The 23635-nt window shown below is 67.1% G+C and overlaps 2 protein-coding genes across 2 annotated transcripts; both read left to right on the top strand.

Moving 5' to 3' along the window:
• Positions 1-979: 979 nt before the first annotated feature.
• LOC138101195 (blue-sensitive opsin) lies at positions 980-7336 on the top strand. Its single transcript, XM_068999060.1, has 5 exons — positions 980-1364; positions 3965-4133; positions 4953-5118; positions 6169-6408; positions 7208-7336. The coding sequence occupies exons 1-5, from the start codon at positions 980-982 to the stop codon at positions 7334-7336; spliced, it is 1089 nt and encodes a 362-aa protein (XP_068855161.1).
• Positions 7337-11186: 3850 nt separating this feature from the next.
• LOC138101201 (red-sensitive opsin) lies at positions 11187-19779 on the top strand. Its single transcript, XM_068999065.1, has 6 exons — positions 11187-11298; positions 13103-13399; positions 14341-14509; positions 15469-15634; positions 17428-17667; positions 19666-19779. The coding sequence occupies exons 1-6, from the start codon at positions 11187-11189 to the stop codon at positions 19777-19779; spliced, it is 1098 nt and encodes a 365-aa protein (XP_068855166.1).
• Positions 19780-23635: the final 3856 nt, after the last annotated feature.

Below are 23635 nucleotides of genomic sequence, written 5' to 3'. Positions count from 1 at the left end.
AAATCCCCCAGAGCCCCCCAATATCCCCAGGGACCCCCCAATGTCCCCCGGGACACCCCCCCCCCGGTGTCCCCAGAGTCCCGCGGTGGCACCGGAGGCGGGGGGGGAGGCAGTGAGACCCCAAAATCCACTGGGGGGGGATTGGGGGGCTCGGGAGGGGTTTGGGGGTATAGGGAGGAGTCGGGGGGGTTTTGGGGTATCGGGGGGGGGTCAGGGAGGGCTTAAGATTTTTTGGGAAGTACAAGGGGGTCTTGGGAAGTGTTTTGGGGTGCAGGGGGGATTCAGGACAGTTTGGGGGTACGGGGGGGTCTCGGGAGGGGTTTGGGGGTGCAGGAGGGCTCGGGTGGGGGTCCGGGGGCAGGCGGTGGTCCCAGAGAGGTTTTGGGGTCCGATTTGGGGCCACAGGGTGTCCCTGGGAAAGTTTTGGGGGGGGCGCAGGGTGCTCCCAGGGAAATTTGGGGGGCACAGGGGTGGTCCCGGGGAGCTTTTGGGGCCCGATTTGAGATCCCAGGAACCTTTCAGGATCCAATTCGGGACCGCAGCACCCCCAAAACCCCCAACTCCTCCCAGCACCTCCAAGAGCCCCGGGGGTATTTTAGGACCACCTCCCCCCGCCCCCTCCCCATCGCACCAGCACCCAGTTAAGCCTTTTTAGGATCGGGGGGGGGGGCCCTGATACCCCCTGATCCTCCCCCCAACCCCGCTAATCAGGGCTCGGGGGCGATTAAGACCCCCCGAAAGCCGCTTGCCGGGCGCCTAAGCCCGGCTTGGCCAGCGCCGGCCGCCGGATGAGCCGGGCTCAGCCGCGCTTTGCCTCCTGAGCCCCGATTATTGGGGGGGGTCCCATCCGCCCCCCGCCCTATAAAAGGTCCTCCCCGCCGTCCCCCGCCCCGTGGTCGTCCCCCGCCCTGCCGCCGTCCCCGTGGTGGTCACCGCCGCCGCCGCCATCGCCGCCGCCGCCGTCGTCCCCGTGGCCGCCATGCAGAAGCTGCGGGACATGCGGGACGAGCTCCCCGAGGATTTCTACATCCCCATGTCCCTGGAGACCTCGAACCTGACGGCGCTGAGCCCCTTCCTGGTGCCCCAAACCCACCTGGGCAGCCCCGGCATCTTCACGGCCATGACGACCTTCATGTTCATGCTGATCGTGCTGGGCATGCCCATCAACGCGCTGACCATCGTCTGCACGGCCAAGTACAAGAAGCTGCGGTCACACCTCAACTACATCCTGGTCAACCTGGCCGTGGCCAACCTGCTGGTGATCTGCGTGGGCTCCACCACGGCCTTCTACAGCTTCTACAACATGTACTTCGTCCTGGGGCCCACGGCCTGCAAGATCGAGGGCTTCGCCGCCACGCTGGGCGGTGAGGGAGGGGACCCGGGTGGGCGGCGGGGTGGGACCGGGCTGGGACGGGGGAGGTTGGCGTGGGCTGGGGGTGTTGGACGGGTGGGATGTGGGGTAGGAGGTGACCGTGGTGTGGGGATGTTGGGTTTGGGGACATTGGAAATGGGGATGTTGGGTTTGGGGACACTGGGGGTGTGAGGTGTAGGGTAGGAGGTCACCATGGCTTGGGGACGTTGGGTTTGGGGACATTGGGTGGGTGGGATGTCCGGTAGGAGGTCACCGTGGTGTGGGACGTTGGGTTTGGGGACATTGGGTGGATGGGATGTCCAGTAGAAGGTCACCGTGGCCTGGGGACATTGGGTTTGGGGACATTGGAAATGGGGATGTTGGGTTTGGGGACGCTGGGTGTGTGAGGTGTGGGGTAGGAGGTCACCATGGCTTGGGGATGTTGGGTTTGGGGGCGTTGGGTGGGTGGGATGCGGGGTAGGAGGTCACCATGGTGTGGGACGTTGGGTTTGGGGACATTGGGTGGATGGGATGTCCAGTAGAAGGTCACTGTGGTGTGGGACATTGGGTTTGGGGACATTGGAAATGGGGATGTTGGGTTTGGGGATGCTGGGGGTGTGAGGTGTAGGGTAGGAGGTCACCATGGCTTGGGGATGTTGGGTCTGGGGACATTGGGTGGATGGGATGTCCAGTAGAAGGTCACCGTGGCGTGGGGACATTGGGTCTGGGAGTGTTGGGTGGGTGGGATGTCCGGTAGGAGGTCACCGTGGTGTGGGACGTTGGGTCTGGGAGTGTTGGGTGGGTGGGATGTCCGGTAGGAGGCCACCGTGGCCTGGGGACGTTGGGTTTGGGGACATTGGAAATGGGGATGTTGGGTTTGGGGACGCTGGGGGTGTGAGGTGTAGGGTAGGAGGTCACCATGGCTTGGGGATGTTGGGTTTGGGGGCGTTGGGTGGGTGGGATGTGGGGTAGGAGGTCACCGTGGTGTGGGGACATTGGGTTTGGAGATGTTGGGTCTGGGGGTGTTGGGTGGGTGGGATGTCTGGTGGGAGGTCACCGTGGCCTGGGGACATTGTGTTTGGGGACACTGGAAATGGGGATGTTGGGTTTGGGGACGCTGGGGGTGTGAGGTGTGGGGTAGGAGGTCACCATGGCTTGGGGATGTTGGGTTTGGGGACGTTGGGTGTGAGGTGTGGGGTAGGAGGTCACCGTGGTGTGGGGACGTTGGGTCCGGGGACATCGGGAGTGCAGATGCTGGGGGTGTGGGATGTGGGCTACAAAGGTCACCACGGCCCGAGGGTGTTGGACATGGGGACAGTTGGCCAAGGAGCGTTGGGTCTGGGGACGTTGAGCCTGCGGACATTGGGAGTGTGGGACGTGGTCTACGAGGTCACTGTGGCCTGGGGACGTTGGGTTTGGGGACACTGGGTGGGTGGGATGTCCAGTAAAAGGTCACCGTGGTGTGGGGACGTTGGGTTTGGGGACATTGGGTGGGTGGGATGTCCGGTAGGAGGTCACCGTGGTGTGGGGACATTGGGTCTGGGGGTGTTGGGTGGGTGGGATGTCTGGTAGAAGGCCACCGTGGTGTGGGGACGTTGGGTTTGGGGGTGTTGGGTGGGTGGGATGTCCAGTAGGAGGTCACCATGGCCTGGGGATGTTGGGCATGGGGACATTGGGTGGGTGGGATGTCCAGTAGGAGGTCACCGTGGTGTGGGGACATTGGGCATGGGGACATTGGGTGGGTGGGATGTCCGGTAGGAGGTCACCGTGGCCTGGGGACGTTGGGCATGGGGGCAGCTGGCCAAGGAGTGTTGGCTCGGGGGACGTTGAGCCTGGGGACATCGGGGGTGTGAGACGTGGGGTGGGAGGACACCATGGCCTGGGGACGTTGGGTCTGGGGACATCGGACATGTGGGGCAGAAGGTCACCATGGCCTGAGGACATTGGGGGTGCAGCACGTGGGGCAGAAGGTCACAAGAGCGTGGGGACGTCAGATCTGGGGACTTTGGCTGTGGGGACAACGGGGGGTGCTGGGTGTGGGATGTTGGGTCTGGGGACATCGGGCGTGTGGGACCCCGGGCCGAGGCACAGAGGGACACAAGGACATGGGGACATGGGGACATGGGGACATGGGGACACCAGGGACACTGGGGACGTGCGGGTACCGCGACGTTGGCACAGGGCAGCGTCCCTGTGGTCACTGGCCGTGGTGGCCGTGGTGGGGATGGCACAGGGGGTGGTGACAGCGGTGTCACCCGTGTCACCAGGCATGGTGTCCCTGTGGTCACTGGCTGTGGTGGCCATGGTGGCCATGGTGGCCATGGTGGCCGTTGTGACAGAAGTGTCACCCATGTCCCCCTCCCCCAGGCATGATGTCCCTGTGGTCACTGGCCATGGTGGCTGTGGTGGCCGTGGTGACAGCGGTGTCACCCATGTCCCCCTCCCCCAGGCATGGTGTCCCTGTGGTCACTGGCTGTGGTGGCCGTGGTGGCCATGGTGACAGTGGTGTCACCCATGTCCCCCACCCCCAGGCATGGTGTCCCTGTGGTCACTGGCCATGGTGGCCATGGTGGCCATGGTGACAGAAGTGTCACCCATGTCCCCCTCCCCCAGGCATGGTGTCCCTGTGGTCACTGGCCGTGGTGGCCTTTGAGCGCTTCCTGGTCATCTGCAAGCCCCTGGGCAACTTCACGTTCCGGGGCAGCCACGCGCTGCTGGGCTGTGCCGTCACCTGGATCTTCGGCCTCATCGCCTCCGCGCCCCCCCTCTTCGGCTGGAGCAGGTCCGGGGGGATCAGGGGGGCCTGGGGGGGTCGGGGGTCCTGGATGGGGTCAGGGGTCCCTGGGAGGGTCAGGGCTCTCTGGGGCTTTGGGGTTCCAAAGGGAGTTGGGGGTCCCTGGAGTTGGGGATCTGGGGAGGGTTGGGGGTCCCAGGTGGATTGAAGGTCCTGGATGGGGTTGAGCGTCCTGGGGGGGTTGGGGATCCTGGGGGGTTTTGGGGGTCCCAGGAGGGTTTTGGGGTTCCTGGGGGGTTGGGGATCCTGGGGGGTTTTGGGGGTCCCAGGAGGGTTTTGGGGTTCCTGGGGGGTTGGGGATCCTGGGGGGTTTTTGGGGGTCCCAGGAGGATTTTGGGGTTCCTGGGAGGTTTGGGGGTCCCAGGAGGGCTTTAAGGGTCCTGGGGGGTTGGGGATCCTGGGGGATTTGGGGGTCCCAGGAGGGTTTTGGGGTTCCTGGGGGGTTGGGGATCCTGGGGGGTTTTTGGGGGTCCCGGGAGGGTTCGGGGTGACAGGGGAAGTTGGGGGTCCTGGGAGCAGCTCAGGAAGCTCAGGGGATGTCGGGGGTCCCAGGGACTTTGCTGATCCTGGGGTGGGTCGGGGGTCCCGGGGTGGGTTCGGGGGTCCCTCGGCCGTGTGACCCCCCCCTCGGCCGCCCCCCCGGGTCCACCCCCGAGGAGCTCCCGGGGTTGGGGGTCCCGGGAGGCGGCGGGAGGGGAGGGGGGTTTGCTACACTCGGGGATCTCGGGGGTCGTTTGGGGGTGCCGGGGTGGGTTCGGGGGTCCCTCGGCCGTGTGACCCCCCCCCCCCCTCGGCCGCCCCCCCCAGGTACATCCCCGAGGGGCTGCAGTGCTCGTGCGGCCCGGACTGGTACACGTCCAACAACAAATGGAACAACGAGTCCTACGTGGTGTTCCTCTTCTGCTTCTGCTTCGGCTTCCCCCTGGCCGTGATCGTCTTCTCCTACGGGCGGCTGCTGCTCACCCTGCGCGCGGTGAGGGGCTCGGGGGGCTCGGGGGGCTCGGGGGGCTCCGGGGGGCTCGGGGGGGCGCACGGCTTTATCGGGGGGCACACGGCTTTATTGGGGTACACGGTTTATTGGGGGCACGGCGGAGGAGGGGTCCGGTGGGGAGGGTGGTTCTGGGGAAGGGGGGGGGAACCCCAAAGCAGGGGGGGGATCACTGGGGGTCAGTGCTGGGGTCAGTGCTGGGGGTCACTCTGGGAGAGCCTTCGTGTCTGACCCCCCTATTTCTGACCCCATATCCAACCCGCCATATCTGACCCTGTATCTGACCCATATCCACCCCCTATTTCTGACCCCATATCCCCCCATATCTGCCCCCATATTCCCCCATACCCCCCATATCTGCCCCTATATCTGCCCCCATACCCCCCATATCTGCCTCTATATCTGCCCCTATATCTGCCCCTATATCTGCCCCATACCCCCCATATCTGCCCCCGTATCTGCCCCCATACCCCCCATATCCCCCATATCTGCCCCCATATCTGCCCCCATACCCCCCATATCTGCCCCCATATCTGCCCCTATATCTGCTCCTATATCTGCCCCCATACCCCCCATATCTGCCCCCATATCTGCCCCCACATCTGCCCCCATACCCCCCCATATCTGCCCCTATATCTGCCCCCATATCTGCCCTCATACCCTCCATATCTGCCCCCTATATCTGCCCCCATACCCCCATATCTGCCCCCATATTTGCCCCCACATCTGCCCCCATACCCCCCCATATCTGCCCCTATATCTGCCCCCATATCTGCCCTCATACCCTCCATATCTGCCCCCATATCTGCCCCCATACCCCCATATCTGCCCCCATATCTGCCCCTATATCTGCCCCTATATCTGTCCCTATATCTGTCCCCCATACCCCCCATATCTGCCCCCATATCTGCCCCCATACCCTCATATCTGCCCCCAAATCTACCCCCAAATCTACCCCCATACCCCCATATCTGCCCCCATATCTGCCCCCATACGTGCCCGCACCCCCCCGCGCTGTCCCCGCTGTCCCCGCAGGTGGCCAAGCAGCAGGAGCAGTCGGCCACCACGCAGAAGGCGGAGCGGGAGGTGACCAAGATGGTGGTGGTGATGGTTTTGGGGTTCCTGGTGTGCTGGGCGCCCTACTCCATCTTCGCGCTCTGGGTGGTGACGCACCGGGGGCAGCACTTCGACGTCGGCCTGGCCTCCATCCCCTCCGTCTTCTCCAAGGCCTCCACGGTCTACAACCCCGTCATCTACGTCTTCATGAACAAGCAGGTGGGGACACGGGGACAGCGGGGACGTGGGGACAGTGGGGACAGTGGGGGTGATGGGGGACATGGGGACAGTGGGGACAGCGGGGACAGTGGGGACAGTGGGGACAGTGGGGACAGCGGGGACGTGGGGACAGTGGGGACAGTGGGGACAGTGGGGGACAGTGGGGGACAGTGGGGACACAGGGACAGTGGGGGACAGTGAGGACATGGGGACAGCGGGGGGACAGTGGGGGGACAGTGGGGACGTGGGGACAGTGGGGACAATGGGGACGTGGGGACAGTGGGGACAGTGGGGACAATGGGGACTGTGGGGGTGATGGGGACAGCGGGGATGTGGGGACAGCTGGGACAATGGGGACAATGGGGGACATGGGGACAGTGGGGACAGTGGGAACAATGGGACAATGGGACAGAGGGCACGGAGGCGTCTGGGATCCTGTCCGTGGGTCTGGGGTCTCTCCGTGGGTCTGGGGTCTCTCTGTCACTGCCCTCCACCCGCAGTTCTACTCCTGCAATGCTGGAGCCCCTTCGGGTCTGGGGGGCCCATTATGGGTCTGGGGGTGTTCCTATGGGTCTGGGGGTGTTCCTATGGGTCTGTCCGTGGCTCTGGGGTCTGTCCGTGGGTCTGGGGGTGTTCCTATGGGTCTGTCCGTGGCTCTGGGGTCTGTCCGTGGGTCTGGGGGTGTTCCTATGGGTCTGGGGGTGTTCCTATGGGTCTGTCCGTGGCTCTGGGGTCTGTCCGTGGGTCTGGGGTCTGTCCGTGGGTCTGGGGTCCCTCTCTCACGGCCCCCCGCCCGCAGTTCCGCTCGTGCATGCTCAAGCTCGTGTTCTGCGGCCGGAGCCCCTTCGGGGACGACGAGGACGTGTCGGGCTCGTCCCAGGCCACGCAGGTGTCCTCGGTGTCCTCCAGCCAGGTGTCCCCAGCGTAGGGCGCGCCCCACACCGGGCTCTGCCCCACACCGGGCTCTGCCCCACGGCGGCGCTGCCCCATGGCGGCGCTGCCCCACGGCGGCTCTGCTCTGCGGCTCTGCCCCACGGCGGTGCTGCCCCACACCGGGCTCTGCGGCTCTGCTCTGCGGCTCTGCCCCACACCGGGCTCTGCCCCACGGCGGTGCTGCCCCACGGCGGCTCTGCTCTGCGGCTCTGCCCCACGGCGGTGCTGCCCCACACCGGGCTCTGCGGCTCTGCTCTGCGGCTCTGCCCCACACCGGGCTCTGCCCCACGGCGGCTCTGCCCCACGGCGGCTCTGCCCCACACCGGACTCGACCCTGCGGCGGTGCTGCCCTACGGCGGCTCTGCCCCACGGCGGTGCTGCCCCATGGCTCTGCTCCACATCAGGCTCTGCCCCACGGCGGCTCTGCCCTGCGGCTCTGCCCCACACCGGGCTCTGCCCCACGGCGGTGCTGCCCCACGGCTCTGCCCTGCGGCTCTGCCCCACACCGGGCTCTGCCCCACGGCGGTGCTGCCCCACGCCGGGCTCTGCCCCTCGGCTCTGCCCCACATCGGGCTCTGCCCCACAGCGGTGCTGCCCCACGGCTCTGCCCCACATCGGGCTCTGCCCCACAGCGGTGCTGCCCCACGGCTCTGCCCCACATCGGGCTCTGCCCCACAGCGGTGCTGCCCCACGGCTCTGCCCCACATCGGGCTCTGCCTCACATTGGGCTCTACCCTATGGTGGCTCTGCCCCACGGCTCTGCCCCACATCGGGCTCTGCCCTGCGGTGGGCTCTGCCCCACGGCTCAGCCCCACGCCGGGCTCTGCCCCACACCGCGCTCAGCCCCACGGCAGCTCTGCCCCTCCCCGCCCGCTGTGGGGCAGCCCCACGGCTCCGTTGTACATAACCCCCCCCCCCCCCCGCATTAAACACTGGAGACGCAGCCGCTGCCTCTGCTTTGGGGGCCGCCCCACAAGTGCCCCACAAGTGCCCCCAGCCCCACAAGTGCCCCTGCGGTGGCCCCGCAGTGCCCCACAAGGGCCCCACAAGTGCCCCAAAAGTGCCCCCAGCCCCACAAGTGCCCCCCAAATGCCCCCCAAGTGCCCCACAAGTACTCCCCAAACACTCCCAGCCCCACAAGTGCCCTGCAAGTGCCCCCCTAATGTCCCCAAGTACCCCCAGATGCCCCACAAGTGCCTCCCAAGCGCCCCCCAGGCGCCCCCCAGGTGCCCCCCAAGTGCCCCGCAGTGGGGCGCGCGGCCGAGTTCTGCCAGTAGTGAGCTTTTTTCCCGGGAAAAAGTTCAGAACTAGCGGAATTCCGGCCGCACGGCCCGGGGGGACACGCGGGGACACCCACGGGACACCCACGGGACACCCACGGGACACCCAGGGCGGCCCCACGGCACCCGCAGCGGCCCCACGGGGACCCACAGCCGCCACTGGTGGCCCTTGGTGGCCCCACAGCGGCTCGCGATGGCCCCACAGAGGCCCCCCAACCCCCCCCCCCCTCACCCAGCCCCACGGAGCCCCCGACCCCCCCCACGCCCCCCCAGCACTTACCGGCCGCCCCCCGGGATTGGGGGGGTGGGGGGCACCGCCCGCCCCCTTTGCCCCCCGATTTGAGGGGGTCCCACCGCCCCACGGGACCCCCCCAGGACTCCCCCCGGAACTGCCCCCAAATAGCCCGGAGCCCCCAAAGCCTCCCCAGGGACCCCCAGAACGGCCCCAAATCCCTCAGAGACCCCCCCCCCAAACCGCCCCCAAACCCCTCAGAGCCCGCCCGGGAACCCCCAAAACCGCCCCCAAACCCCTCAGAGCCGCCCCCAGCACTTCCAGAGCCACACAGGACCCCTTAAAGCCCCCCCAGAACGCCCCCCGAGCCTTCAGAGTCCTCCAGAGCCCCCCAGAACACCCCCAGAACCTCTCCAGAACCCTCCGGAGCCCCCCAGAGTCCCCTCAGAGACCCCCAGGTCCCCCCCAACCCCTCAGAACTGCCCCGGAGCTCCCCAGACCCGCCCAGATCCGCCCCCAAACCCCTCCAGATCCGCCCCCAAACCCCTCCAGAACCGCCTCAGAACTGCCCCAAGCCCCCCCTGAGCCCCCCCAGAGACTCCCCAGACACCCCCAGACCCCCCAGAACCGCCCCAGCTCCCCCCCGGAGCCCCCCGGAGCCCCCCAGCTTCTCTCTCCGCCGCTCCGCGCCCCCTTTTCCCCGGGGGGGGATTAAAGTTTCCGTGTCCCCCCTAATCGGACTCCCCCGGGGCGACCCGAAAATCCCGGGATTAGGGGGGGGGGGGCAGCTCCGACCCCCCCCCCGAGGGGGGGATTAAGGTCAGGCCTGGGGGGCCCTTCTGGGGTGACCCCCCCGAGGAGCCCCCCCAAAGCCCGGGACCCCCCAGGACCCCCCGTGGGTGGAGAACGGGGGGAGGGGGGGACACCCCAGGACCCCCAATCGGGGCCCCCCCCTCGTTAATCCGCCCTCCCCCCCCGCGTTAATTGCTAATTAGGGCTGCGGCTATTTCGGGGGGCGGGGGGGGGGGCTCCCCCCGTGCCCCACTTGGCCCCGAGCCGGAGCCCCCCGTGATGTAACGCGGCCCCGTGACCCCGATCCGGGGGGGGCCCGACCCCAAAATGTGGGTCAGGAAGGGGCCCCGAGCCCGCGGTGTGGGGCAGGACCCCAGGATGTGGGGCAGGACCTCGATGTGGGGCGAGAGGAGGCCTCGAAGCCCCGGGATGGGGCGGGAGGGGGGCACGATCCTGCTGTGGGGTGGGAGGGGGTCAGGACACCGATGTGGGTCAGGAGAGGGTCGGGACCCCGCTATGGGGTGGGAAGGGGTTTAGGACCACAGTGTGGGGCTCAAGGGGGAATCAACACCCCGCTATGGGGCAGGAATGGGGCCAGAACCCCAATGTGGGTCAGGAGTGGGGCCAGAACCCCAATGTGGGTCAGGACCCCAATGTGGGTCAGGAGGAGCTCAGCACCCTGATATGGGGCGGGAGGGGGGATCCACACTTCGCTGTGGGGCGGGAATGGGTCAGCACCCCGCTATGGGGCGGGAGTGGGTCAGGACCCCAATGTGGGGCAGGAGTGGGTCAGGACCCCGCTGTGGGGCGGGAGTGGGGATCAGCACCCCGATGTGGGGCAGGAGTGGGGATCAGCACCCCGCTGTGGGGCAGGAGTGGGTCAGGACCCCGCTGTGGGGCGGGAGTGGGGATCAGCACCCCGATGTGGGGCAGGAGTGGGTCAGGACCCCGCTATGGGGCGGGAGTGGGTCAGGACCCCGCTATGGGGCGGGAGTGGGGATCCACACCCCGATGTGGGGCAGGGTCTGGCTGTGCCCCATCCCGCAGGGGCAGGCGCTGGTCCTGGGGGGGCTCAGCCCCACACTTGTGGGTCCTGGGGGGTCCCGGGGGGGGCAGCTCGGACCCCGGGGAGGGGGGCACAGCGCAGGAAGCAGCGGGGGATCAGCGCTGGGTTTGGGGGGTCCCGGGGGTCCCGGGGGTTTCTGGCGGTGCCCGTTGGGATCCCGGGGGTCCCGTTGGAATCCCGGGGGTCCCCGGGGGGGCAGCTCGGACCCCAGGGAGGGGGGCACAGCGCAGGAAGCAGCGGGGGATTAGCGCTGCCGTCAATCCCATCAGCTCACCCCGGCTGCTCAGGTGAGCTCGGGGCGGCCCCCCCCGCCCGGCCCCTCTTCCGCCATCCCCGCGGCCCCAATTAAGGGCTCAGGGATGGGATTTTGGGGGGCGGGGGGGGGGGGTCCGGGCTAATCCGGGGGCGGGGGCGGGGTATAAGAGCAGGGGGGCGCGGGCGGCCGGGGCAGTGGCGCTGGTGGCACCTGGGCACGATGGCGGCGGGCGCTTGGGACGGGGCGGTTTTCGCCGCTCGCCGGCGCCACGACGACGATGACACCACGCGCGACAGCATCTTCACCTACACCAACAGCAACAACACGCGCGGTGAGCCGGAGGGGACACCGGGGACACCGCGGGGACACCGGGGGGACGCGGGGTTGGGCGCAGTTTTGGGGCGCTTTGGGAGGGAGTTCGGGGCTCGGCGACGGAACGACGGCGGCGACGGCGAAGAGCGCGGCGGAGGCGGTCGGGGAGGTGGGGGGACACGGGGGGACAGAAAGGGGCGTGGAGGGACATGAGGGGTCCCAGAAAGGTGTGAGGGGACACGAGGGGACACGAGGGGACACGAGGGGACATGAGGGGACACGAGGGGACATGAGGGGACACGGGGGGGGGGTTGTTTCGGGGCAGTTTTGGGGTCGACGATGAACGTACGCCGAGCGGTGTTGATGGCAGTGGCGATGTGGGGGGACACGGGGGGACGCAAGGGACACGGGGGGACACGGGGGGTTGCGAAGGATCAAAGGGGAAGTGAGGGGATGTGAGGGGATGTGAGGGGAGGGGGTTTGGGGGAGTTTCGGGGACTTTTGGGGGAGTTTTGGGATCAATAATTGAGCTTTGCCAACGGTAGTGACACAGGCGGTGAAGATATTGGGGCCGTGGGGGACAGCAGGGGACACAGAGGGACGTGAAAGGACCTGAGGGGACATGGGAGGACTTGGGGGGACATGAGGGGACCTGAGGGGACTTGGGGGGCTTGGGGGGAGGGGGCTTGGGGAGTTTGGGGGAGTTTTGGGGTCAACGATCAACCCACGGCAGCCTGTGCTGACGGTGTCAGTGAGGATGTGGGGGGACAAGGGGGACAAGGGGGACACCAGGGGCCACGGAAAGGCATGAAGGGACATGAGGGGACACGGGGGGACACGAGGGGACATCAGGGGACACAAGGGGACATCAGGGGACATGGGGGGAGCATTTTGGAGGCGTTTTGGGGTCAACGATCAACGTACAGCAATGGTGAAGACCTGGGGGGACGGGGGGGACCTGAGGGGACACGAAGGGACACGAGGGGACATGAAAGGACCTGAGGGGACACAGAGGGGCATGAAGGGACATGAGGGGACACGGGGGAAGCATTTAGGGGAGAGTTTTGGGGAGTTTTGGGGGGAGTTTTGGGGTCAACGATCAACCTACGCCAAACTGTATCGATGGCAGCGACGCGCGTGGTGAGGACGTGGGGGGCAGAGGGGACACGGGGGGACGTGAGGGGACACAGGGGGACGTGAGGGGACACGGGGGGATGTGAAGGGACACAGGGGGAGCGTTTTGGGGGAGTTTCGAGAGAGTTTTGGGGTCAACAGCTGACCCACACCAGGCTATATTGATGATTGCAGTGAGGACATGGGGGGACAAGGGGGACGTGGGGGGACATGAGGGACACAAAGGGACACGAAGGGACATGAAGGGACACTGGGGGAGCGTTTTGAGGGATTTTCGGGGCAATTTTGGGGCAGTTTAGGGGTCAGCGATCGACGTACATCGACGGCAGGGAGGCGCGCGGTGAAGGCGGGGGGGACATGAGGGGACACAGAGGGGACACAGATGGGACAGGAGGGGACAGGAGGGGACAGGAGGGGACATGGATGGGACAGGAGGGGACAGGAGGGGACAGGAGGGGACACGGAGGGGACATGGATGGGACACGAGGGGACACAGAGGGACACGGACAGGACAGGAGGGGACACGAGGGGACACGAAGGGGTCTTTAGGGGCACTTTGGGGGAGTTTCGGGGTCCCCAACCTCCACCAGCAGCAAAACCACCGGCGGTGAGGAGCGGAGGGAGGCGGGGGTGGCAGGAGGGGACGGGGGGGACGCTGCCAGCGCCGCTGACCCCGCGGCGTCCCCCAGGTCCCTTCGAGGGCCCCAACTACCACATCGCGCCGCGCTGGGTGTACAACCTGACGTCGCTGTGGATGATCTTCGTGGTGGTGGCCTCGGTGTTCACCAACGGGCTGGTGCTGGTGGCCACGGCCAAGTTCAAGAAGCTGCGGCACCCCCTGAACTGGATCCTGGTCAACCTGGCCGTGGCCGACCTGGGCGAGACGGTCATCGCCAGCACCATCAGCGTGGTCAACCAGATCTTCGGCTACTTCATCCTCGGACACCCCATGTGCATCATCGAGGGTTACACCGTCAGCGCCTGCGGTCAGTCGGGGGCTGGGGGGACGGGGGGGGTGTGGGGCTGGGGTGTGTGGTCAGTGCTGTGGTCAGTTTGGGGCTGTGGGGTGGGGTGTGGGGCTGGAGTGTGTGGTCAGTGCTCGTGGTCAGTTTGGGGCTGTAGGGCTGGGGTGTGTGGTCAGTGCTGTGGTCAGTTTGGGGCTGTGGGGTGGGGTGTGGGGCTGGGGTGTGTGGTCAGTGCTTGTGGTCAGTCTGGGGGTGTGGGGCTGGGTGTGGGGCTGGGGTGTGTGGTCAGTGCTGTGGTCAGTTTGGGGCTGTGGGGTGGGGTGTGTGGTCAGTGCTCGTGGTCAGTTTGGGGGGGGAAATGGGGCTGGGATGTGGGGCTGGGATATGGGGATATGGGGCTGGGATGTGGGACAGGGATGTGGGGCTGGGATGTGGGGCTGGGGTGTGGGGCTGGAATATGGGTGCTCGGAGTTGTGGGTCAGAGATGTGGGTCAGGGATACAGGGTCAGTACCTGCAGTGAGGGAGGGGGTCGGGGTGTGGGGCAGAGCCGTGGGGCAGAGCTGGGAACAGCCTCAGGGGGTGCTGAAGGATATGGGGCAGGGCTGGGGGGCAGCCAAGGGGGGATTATAGGGGGTTATGGGGGGAGTACCTGCAGTTTATAGGGGGAGATGTGGGTCCGGGAGGGGTCCGGGGGCCATAGGGCCGTTTGTCATGGGGCTGGGGGGCTCCGGGGCAGTGCTCTGTGGGGCTGGCAGCTATGGGGCAGCCCCATAAGTACCCCCCACCCCCTCTGCGGCCATCGCGGCGGTCCCCGGCCGATCTCCCCACGGCGGGGACTGGGCGTGAGGGGCTCGGTGCCTTTGGGGGGGGGGGCTTTCCGGGGCTGGGGGCTGCGGGGCCGCTCTCCGTGGGTCTGGGCGCTATGGGGCAGCCCCATAAGCGCCCCGAACGGCCCCTTCAGGCATCACGGCGCTGTGGTCGCTGGCCATCATCTCCTGGGAGCGCTGGTTCGTGGTGTGCAAACCCTTCGGGAACATCAAGTTCGACGGGAAGCTGGCGGTGGCCGGGATCCTCTTCTCGTGGATCTGGTCCTGCGCCTGGACCGCGCCCCCCGTCTTCGGCTGGAGCAGGTGGGGAGGGGTCCCGGGCTGTCCCAGAGGTGACGCGAGTGTCCCCAGGGGGGTGTTTGGGGGGGTGTTTGGTGTTTGGGGGTGGGGGGAGATCTGGGCTGGGGTCCTGGACCGCGCCCCCCCCCCATCTTCGGCTGGAGCAGGTGGGGAGGGGTCCCGGGCTGTGCCAGAGGTGACGCGAGTGTCCCCAGGGGGGTGTCTGGGGGGGTGTTTGGTGTTTGGGGGTGGGGGGAGATCTGGGCTGGGGTCCTGGACCGCGCCCCCCCCCCATCTTCGGCTGGAGCAGGTGGGGAGGGGCTCGGGGCTCCGGGGAGGGGTCCCGGGCTGTCCCAGAGGTGACGCGAGTGTCCCCAGGGGGTGTCTGGGGGGTGTTTGGGGGATCTGGGCGGGGGTCCTGGACTGCTGTCCCTCCCATCTTCGGCTGGAGCAGGTGGGGAGGGGCTCGGGGCTCTGGGGAGGGGTCCCGGGCTGTCCCAGAGGTGATGCGAGTGTCCCCAGGGGGGTGTTTGGGGGTCTGGGCGGGGGTCCTGGACTGCTGTCCCCCCCATCTTCGGGGGAGGGGCTCCCAGGGAGGGTCTGGGGGTCCCCAGGAGCCGCGGGGGTCCCCGCGGGAGCCGTGGAGGTGACCCGCGTGTCCCCAACGCCGCTCCCTCCCCGGGCATTGGCCCCCCGAGAGGGGCCGGGGGTGACCCGGGGGTCCCCAGAGCTGTTGGACCCCAGGGGTCTCCCCGAGGGTCCCTTTCGTCACCTCTGACCCCCCCCCACCCCGGCTGTCACCCCCCTCCCCAAGCAGCGCGACCCGGAGGAGGAGTTTTTAGGGGTGACCCCGAGCTCCCCGCGGCTCTCGCGGGGTCCCGCGGGCTCGGCGCCTTCCGGAGGAGTTTGGGGAGGGGGCGGTCGGGGTTTCTTTGGTCACGTGCGACCCCTCCCTCCCTCCCCCGGTGCCGCCCCCTCCCCAGGTATTGGCCCCACGGGCTGAAGACCTCGTGCGGCCCCGACGTGTTCAGCGGCAGCACGGACCCGGGCGTGCAGTCCTACATGGTGGCCCTCATGGTCAGCTGCTGCTTCTTCCCGCTCGCCGTCATCATCTTCTGCTACCTGCAAGTGTGGATGGCCATCCGCGCGGTGAGGAGACCCCCGCCCCGCGAGCTACCCACCCCCCCCCAAAAAAAAAAACACGAACAAAAACCGGAACAAAACGAAAAAATCCCGAGGAAAAAATACGAAAAACAACCAGGGAAAAAAAAAAAAAAAAAAAAAAACAACCAAAAAATCCTGACCCGAAAAAAGCTCCAAAAAAGGCCAAAAAATCCTGACAAAAACCCAAGAAAAAACAAAAATCCCGACACGAAAGAAGCCCCAAAATCTCAAAAATCCTGACAAAAAAACAAAACCAAGAAAAAACAAAAATCCTGACCCGAAAGAAGCCCCAAAAAAGCCGAAAAATCCCGACAAAACAAAAAAAATAAAACCAAGAAAAAACAAAAATCCCAACCCGAAAAAAGCCCAAAAATCCTGACCCCCAAAAAAATAAAACACCCAAGAAAAAACAAAAATCCCGACCCGAAAAAAGCCCCCAAAAAAGCCCAAAAATCCCGACCCGAAAAAACAACCAAGAAAAACCAAAAATCCTCACCTCCCCCCTCTAGCTTAGAGCCCCCCAGACCCCCTCAGGACCCCCCGGAACCGCCCAAGGCCCCCTCCCCACACCCCCAGACCCCTCCCAGACCCACATCTCCCCCTATAAACCACAGGTACTCCCCCCATAACCCCCCTTAGACCCCAGGTACTGCCCCTATATCCCCCTAAAACCCCCCTTAGACCCTCTCATAACCCCCCCAGGACCCCCCCAGGACCCCCGTGTCCCCCCCAATTTCTCCCCCCGCAGGTGGCAGCTCAGCAGAAGGAGTCACCCCTTAACCTCCCTCCCCCATAACCCCCCTTAGACCCCAGATACTGCCCCCATAACCCCCCATAACCCCCCATAACCCCCCATAGCCCCCCATAACCCCCCCATAGCCCCCTTTAACCCCCCTTAGACCCCAGATACTGCCCCTATAACCCCCCACAACCACCACAGGACACCCCAGGACCCCCCGGAACTCCCCAAGACCCCCTCCCCACAACCCCCAGACCCCTCTCAGACCCACATCTCCCCCTATAAATCCCAGATACTTCCCCCATAACCCCCTCAGGACCCCCCAGGACACCCCAGGACCCCCATGACCCCCCCCAATTTCTCCCCCCGCAGGTGGCAGCCCAGCAGAAGGAGTCACCCCTTAACCCCCCTCCCCCATAACCCCCCTTAGACCCCAGATACTGCCCCTATAACCCCCCATAACCCCCCATAACCCCCCCAAGACCCCCCCAGGACCCCCTGGAACTCCCCAAGGCCCCTCTCAGACCCACATCTCCCCCTATAAACCACAGATACTCCCCCTATAACCCCCCTTAGACCCCAGATACTGCCCCTATAACCCCCCATAACCCCCTTTAACCCCCCCATAGCCCCCCATAACCCCCCTTAGACCCCAGATACTGCCCCTATAACCCCCCATAACCCCCCCAGGACACCCCCAGGACCCCCCGGAACTCCCCAAGACCCCCTTCCCACACCCCCAGACCCCTCTCAGACCCACATCTCCCCCTATAAACCACAGATACTCCCCCCATAACCCCCCTTAGACCCCAGGTACTGCCCCTATAACCCCCCATAACCCCCTCAGGACCCCCCCAGGACCCCCGTGACCCCCCCAATTTCTCCCCCCGCAGGTGGCAGCCCAGCAGAAGGAGTCACCCCTTAACCCCCCTCCCCCATAACCCCCCTTAGACCCCAGATACTGCCCCTATAACCCCCCATAACCCCCTCAGGACCCCCCCAGGACCCCCGTGACCCCCCCCAATTTCTCCCCCCGCAGGTGGCGGCCCAGCAGAAGGAGTCGGAGTCGACGCAGAAGGCGGAGAAGGAGGTGTCGCGCATGGTGGTGGTGATGATCCTGGCCTACTGCTTCTGCTGGGGGCCCTACACCATCTTCGCCTGCTTCGCCGCCGCCAACCCCGGCTACGCCTTCCACCCGCTCACGGCCGCCCTGCCCGCCTTCTTCGCCAAGAGCGCCACCATCTACAACCCCATCATCTACGTCTTCATGAACCGGCAGGTGAGGCGCGCCCGGGCACGCACCTGGGCACAGCTGGGGACAGCTGGGGACGCACCTGGGCACAGCTGGGTACGCACCTGGGCACAGCTGGGGACACCGGGACACGCCTGGGCACGCACCTGGGCACAGCTGGGGACAGCTGGGTATGCACCTGGGCACAGCTGGGGACAGCTGGGGACACTGGGGACACACCTAGGGACAGCTGGGTATGCACCTGGGCACAGCTGGGGACAGCTGGGGACACTGGGGACACACCTAGGGACAGCTGGGTATGCACCTGGGCACAGCTGGGGACAGCTGGGCACGCACCTGGGCACAGCTCGGCACAGCTGGGGACAGCTGGGTACGCACCTGGGCACAGCTCGGCACAGCTGGGGACACACCTAGGGACAGCTGAGCACGCACCTGGGCACGCACCTGGGCACAGCTGGGGACAGCTGGGCACGCACCTAGGGACAGCTGAGCACGCACCTGGGCACAGCTGGGGACACCGGGACACGCCTGGGCATGCACCTGGGCACAGCTGGGGACAGCTGGAGACACACCTAGGGACAGCTGGGCACGCACCTGGGCACGCACCTGGGGACAGCTGGGCATGTACCTGGGCATGCACCTGGGCATGCACCTGGGGACACCGGGACACACCTGGGCACGCACCTGGGCACAGCTGGGTATGCACCTGGGCACAGCTGGGGACAGCTGGGCATGCACCTGGGCACAGCTCGGCACAGCTGGGGACACACCTAGGGACAGCTGAGCACGCACCTGGGCACGCACCTGGGGACAGCTGGGCATGTACCTGGGCATGCACCTGGGCATGCACCTGGGGACACCGGGACACACCTGGGCACGCACCTGGGGACAGCTGGGGACAGCTGGGCGCACGCCTGGGCACACACCTGGGCATGCACCTGGGCACAGCTGGGCACACACCTAGGGACAGCTGGGGACAGCTGGGCATGCACCTGGGCACTCACCTGGGCATGCACCTGGGGACACACCTGGGCACGGACCTGGGGACACTGGGAAACACCTGGGCACGCACCTGGGCATACCTGGGCATGCACCTGGGGACAGCTGGGCACAGCTGAGCGCACCTGGGCACACACCTGGGGACACCTGGGTGCACCTGGGTATGCCTGGGACACACCTGGGGACACCTGGGGACACCTGGGCACACCTGATCACACCTGGGCACACACCTGGGCACACCTGGGGACAGCCAGGATGGAACCAGGACAGGGGGCTTTGGGGTGGAGCAGGGACAGGGGACAGGGAGCTGGCACAGGTGACGCACAGGAGGGGCACGGAGCAGGGACAGGTGCCAGTGCCAGGCCCCGAGCACAGGTGACCCCCACCAGGTGCCACCAGCGCCACCCCGATGCCACACACAAACCGCGCGCGTTGGCACCTGCACGGGACCCCCGATGTCGGGGCCCCGGCTGACCTGGTGTCCCCTGTCCCTGTCCCCTGTCCCTGTGTCCCCCCCGTCCCTCTGTGTCCCCCCTGTCCCCCCATGTCCCCCCATGCCCCCCATGCCACCCTGTCCCACCATGCCCCCCCCGTGTCCCCTCCTGTCCCCCCATGCCCCCCCCCGTGCCCCCCTGTGTCCCCCCGTGTCCCCTCCTATCCCCATGCCCCCCATATCCCCCCCGTGCCCCCCTGTGTCCCCCGTGCCCCTCCTGCCCCCCATGTCCCCCCATGTCCCCCCATGCCACCCATGTCCCCCGTGCCCCCCGTGTCCCCCATGTCCCTCCATGTCCCCCGTACCCCCATGTCCCCCCCATGTCCCCCGTGCCCCCCATGCCCCCCATGTCCCCCGTGCCCCCCATGTCCCCCATGTCCCCCCATGCCCCCCATGCCCCCCGTGCCCCCCATGTCCCCCGTGCCCCCCATGTCCCCCATACCCCCTATGCCCCCCGTGTCCCCCATGCCCCCCGTGTCCCCCATGCCCCCCATGCCCCCCGTGCCCTCCCCGTGCCCCCCGTGTCCCCGCAGTTCCGGAACTGCATCCTGCAGCTCTTCGGGAAGAAGGTGGACGATGGCTCCGAGGTCTCCACCTCGCGCACCGAGGTCTCCTCCGTGTCCAACTCCTCCGTGTCACCCGCGTAGGGACCCCCGCCGCCCCCCCCCCAATAAAGCTTTGTACCTCCCGGACCCGTGTCGTGCCCGCTGGCCCCTCCCGCCGCTGGCCCCATGGCTCGGGGGGTCCCCGATGTCCCCTCTTGGGGGGGTCCCCAATGTCCCCATGGCTCTGGGGGTTCCCGATGTCTCCACCTCGGGGTGGTCCCCAGTGTCCCCATGGCTCTGGGGATCCCCAATGTCCCCTCTCGGGGTGGTTCCCGATGTCCCCATGGCTCTGGGGGTCCCCAGTGTCCCCTCTCGGGGTGGTTCCCGATGTCCCCATGGCTCTGGGGGTCCCCAGTGTCCCCTCTCGGGGGGGTTCCCGATGTCCCCATGGCTCTGGGGGGCCCCAGTGTCCCCTCTTGGGGGTCCCCAATGGCTCCAGGAGTTCCCAGTGTCCCCACCTCGGGCGGGTTCCGATGTCCCCATGGCTCTGGGGGTCCCCAGTGTCCCCTCTCGGAGGGTCCCCATTGTCCCATCGCCTTTGGGGGTCACACCACCCCTCCCCCGGGATGTCCTTCAACGACCCCCCCGGGGTCCCCAACCTTCCCATCAGCCTTTGGGGCGGTGTTACCCCTTCAAGGGGGTTCCCCCCTGGAAGTGTCACCCCCACACCCCCCCCGTGTCCCCCCAAATCCCCCCGGACCCCGGGGAGCGACAGCGGGCGCTGGTCCCGCCCCCTCAGGCTCGCAGCCAATGCGAAGCGCTCCCGCTGCGCGCCGCTCCGCTATTGGTTAATAGAGCCGTCAATCTTCGCCTGAGCCAAGCTGCCAATCAGGGGCAGGGGGTGGGGCGAAAAGGCGTGGTCTGAATGGAGGTGATGTCATAGCGCCTGACCACGCCTTCCGTGCGCCCTGATTGGTGGAAAAGGGCGGGAGGGGCGCGCGCCGTGCTGTGATTGGCGGGGAAGGGGCGGGAAAGGGGCGGGGCCAGGGGGAAAGGCACGTGGAGGGGGGGACAGGGATGGGGATGGGAATGGGAATGGGATGGAATGGGAATGGGATGGGAATGGGATGGGGATGGGGATGGGGATGGGGATGGGAATGGGGATGGGGATGGGGATGGGAATGGGATGTGAATGGGACAGGGATGGGACAGGGATGGGGGTGGGGATGGGGGTGGGGATGGGACAGGGATGGGACAGGGATGGGAACGGGATGGGATGGGATGGGACAGGGATGGGAATGGGACTGGGATGGCACAGGGATGGGGATGGATGGGGATGGGGATGGGGGTGGGGATGGGACAGGGATGGGACAGGGGTGGGGATGGGACAGGGATGGGATAGGGATGGGACTGGGATGGGGATGGGACAGGGATGGGACAGGGATGGGACAGGGATGGGAACGGGATGGGATGGGATGGGACAGGGATGGGAGGGGACAGGGATGGGGATGGGATGGGGATGGGATAGGGATGGGGATGGGACAAGGACGGGGACGGGGACAGGGATGGGGACGGGGATAGGACAGAGATGGGGATGGGACAAGGATGGGATTGGGACAGACACGGCACGGGGACAGGGATGGGACAGGGATGGGGACAGGGGGGTTTCCCCTGCCGGAGGTGACACTGTCCCCATGTCCCCGGTGTCCCCATGTCCCAGCGTCCCCTCTGTCCCATGTCCCTCCCGTGTGTCCCCCCCCGTGTCACTGTGTCCCCCCCAGGGTGGCCTGGCCCCCCAGGGACAGTGGGGTGGCACCGAGGGGTGACACGGGGGAGGGGACACTCAGGGGGTGACACGGGGGGTGACACGGGGGAGGGGACACACAGGGGTGACACGGGGGGGTGGCACGGAGGGGTGATGGGGGAGGGGACACTCAGGAGGTGACACGGGGGGGTGACAAACCCCGGTGGTCCCCGCCAGCGACATCGGAGGCTGAGGGGGGGGGGGGGTCCCACCCAGTGGGCGTGTCCTCCCGCCTCGGCCCCACCCCCACCCAGGCCCCGCCCCCTCAGGCCCCGCCCCTCCCCCGCAGGCCCCGCCCCCGGCCCGCAGCGCCTCCGGCAGCGCCGCAGCGCCGGGACCGATGGGCCGGGACCGGTACCGGGGGCTCCGGGGGGGCTCCGGGGGCTCCGAGGGGGGCCCGGGCTCGGGGGGGCTCGGGGGGGCTCGGAGGGAGCGGGGGAGGGGCGGGGGAGGGGGCAGCGCGCGGGGCTGCGGGAGGGGGGAGGGGGAGGATGCGGGGGGAGGGGGAAGGGGGGGACTCGAGGGGGGGTTTGGAGGTGGGGGGGGCGCGTGCGTGGGGAGGGGGGAAAGGGGGAGGGGGCACCTGGGCAGGTGTGACCCCGAGGGGGGAAGGGCGGCGGGCCAGGGGTGGCCAGGGGTGACGGGGACCGGGGTGCAGTGGTGTTCTGGGGGCACACGCGTGCCCGGGTGTGCCAGGGATGCCCAGGTGGGTCCAGGTGTGCCAGGGATGCCCAGGTGTTCCAGGGATGTCCAGGTGTGCCAGGGATGCCCAGGTGGGTCCAGGTGTGTCAGGGATGCCCAGGTGTGCCAGGGATGCCCAGGTGTGCCCAGGTGTGTCAGGGATGCCCAGGTGTGCCAGGGATGCCCAGGTGTGCCCAGGTGTGTCAGGGATGCCCAGGTGTGCCCAGGTGTGCCCAGGTGTGACAGGGACAGGTGTGAGCAGGGCCTGGGAATTACTGGGCAAACCGTGGGTACTGGGAGTTACTGGGGACACTGGACGAACTGGAAGTTACTGGGGCTCTGGGAGTTACTGGGGTTAACTGGGATTCACTGGGGACACTGGGAGTTACTGGGGTTCAGTGGAGGAGCTGTGAATTACTGGGGGAACTGGGGCAGCTGGGAGTTACTGGGGTTCACTGCTGGAATTGGGCTTTGCTGGGGGCACTGGGAGTTACTGGGGGCACTGGGAGTCACTGGGGGCACTGGAGGAACTGGGGGCACTGGAGGAACTGGGACTTACTGGGGGCATTGGGGGTCCCTGGGAGTTCCTGGGCTTTACTGGGAATCACTGGGGTCACTGGGGTTATTGGGGGTTACTGGGAGCACTGGGGGCACTGGGACTTACTGGGATGGACTGGGATTTACTGGGGTGGCTGGGACTTACTGGGGTTCACTGGGCAGACTGGGAGTTCCTGGGAGTTACTGGGAGCACTGGGAGCCCACGTGTGCCCAGCTGTGCCGCGCTGGGGGCGGGGCGTTCCCGGGATGGGCGGGGCTTAAAGCAAAGGGCGTGGTTTTATCGGGTTTATGGGCGTGGCTTTGCCCATATAAGGAGCTGGAGGCCCCGCCCCCGGCCCCGGCCCCGCCCCCCGTTTGGCGCAGTCCGCGCGCGCCGCCGCAGGGCCGGGGGCGGGGCCTCCGCGCTGGCCACGCCCCTCGAGAGCGCTGATTGGCTGAGACCGCGGGATGGACAGGAGGGGCGGGGCTTGGGCGGAGCGAGACGAGACTGGGGGGAGCTGGAGGAACTGGGGGGACTGGGAGCTACTGGGAGGAGCTGGGGGGACCGGGAGCTACTGGGAGGAGCTGGGGGGACTGGGAGCTACTGGCGGAACTGGGGGGACTGGGAGCTACTGGCGGAACTGGGAGTTACTGGCGGAACTGGGAGCTACTGGGGGGACTGGGAGCTACTGGCGGAACTGGGAGCTACTGGGGGGACTGGGAGCTACTGGCGGAACTGGGAGCTACTGGGGGGACTGGGAGCTACTGGCGGAACTGGGGGGACTGGGAGCTACTGGCGGAACTGGGAGCTACTGGCGGAACTGGGAGCTACTGGGGGGACTGGGAGCTACTGGCGGAACTGGGGGGACCGGGAGTTACTGGCGGAACTGGGAGGGGCTGGGGGGAACTGGGGGAACTGGGAGCTACTGGCGGAAC

The sequence above is a fragment of the Aphelocoma coerulescens genome, unplaced genomic scaffold, assembly GCF_041296385.1.
Source record: "Aphelocoma coerulescens isolate FSJ_1873_10779 unplaced genomic scaffold, UR_Acoe_1.0 HiC_scaffold_211, whole genome shotgun sequence".
Lineage (NCBI taxonomy): Eukaryota > Metazoa > Chordata > Aves > Passeriformes > Corvidae > Aphelocoma > Aphelocoma coerulescens.
Note: the sequence above shows the minus strand (reverse complement) of the source record. Positions and strands in the feature narration are given on the sequence as shown.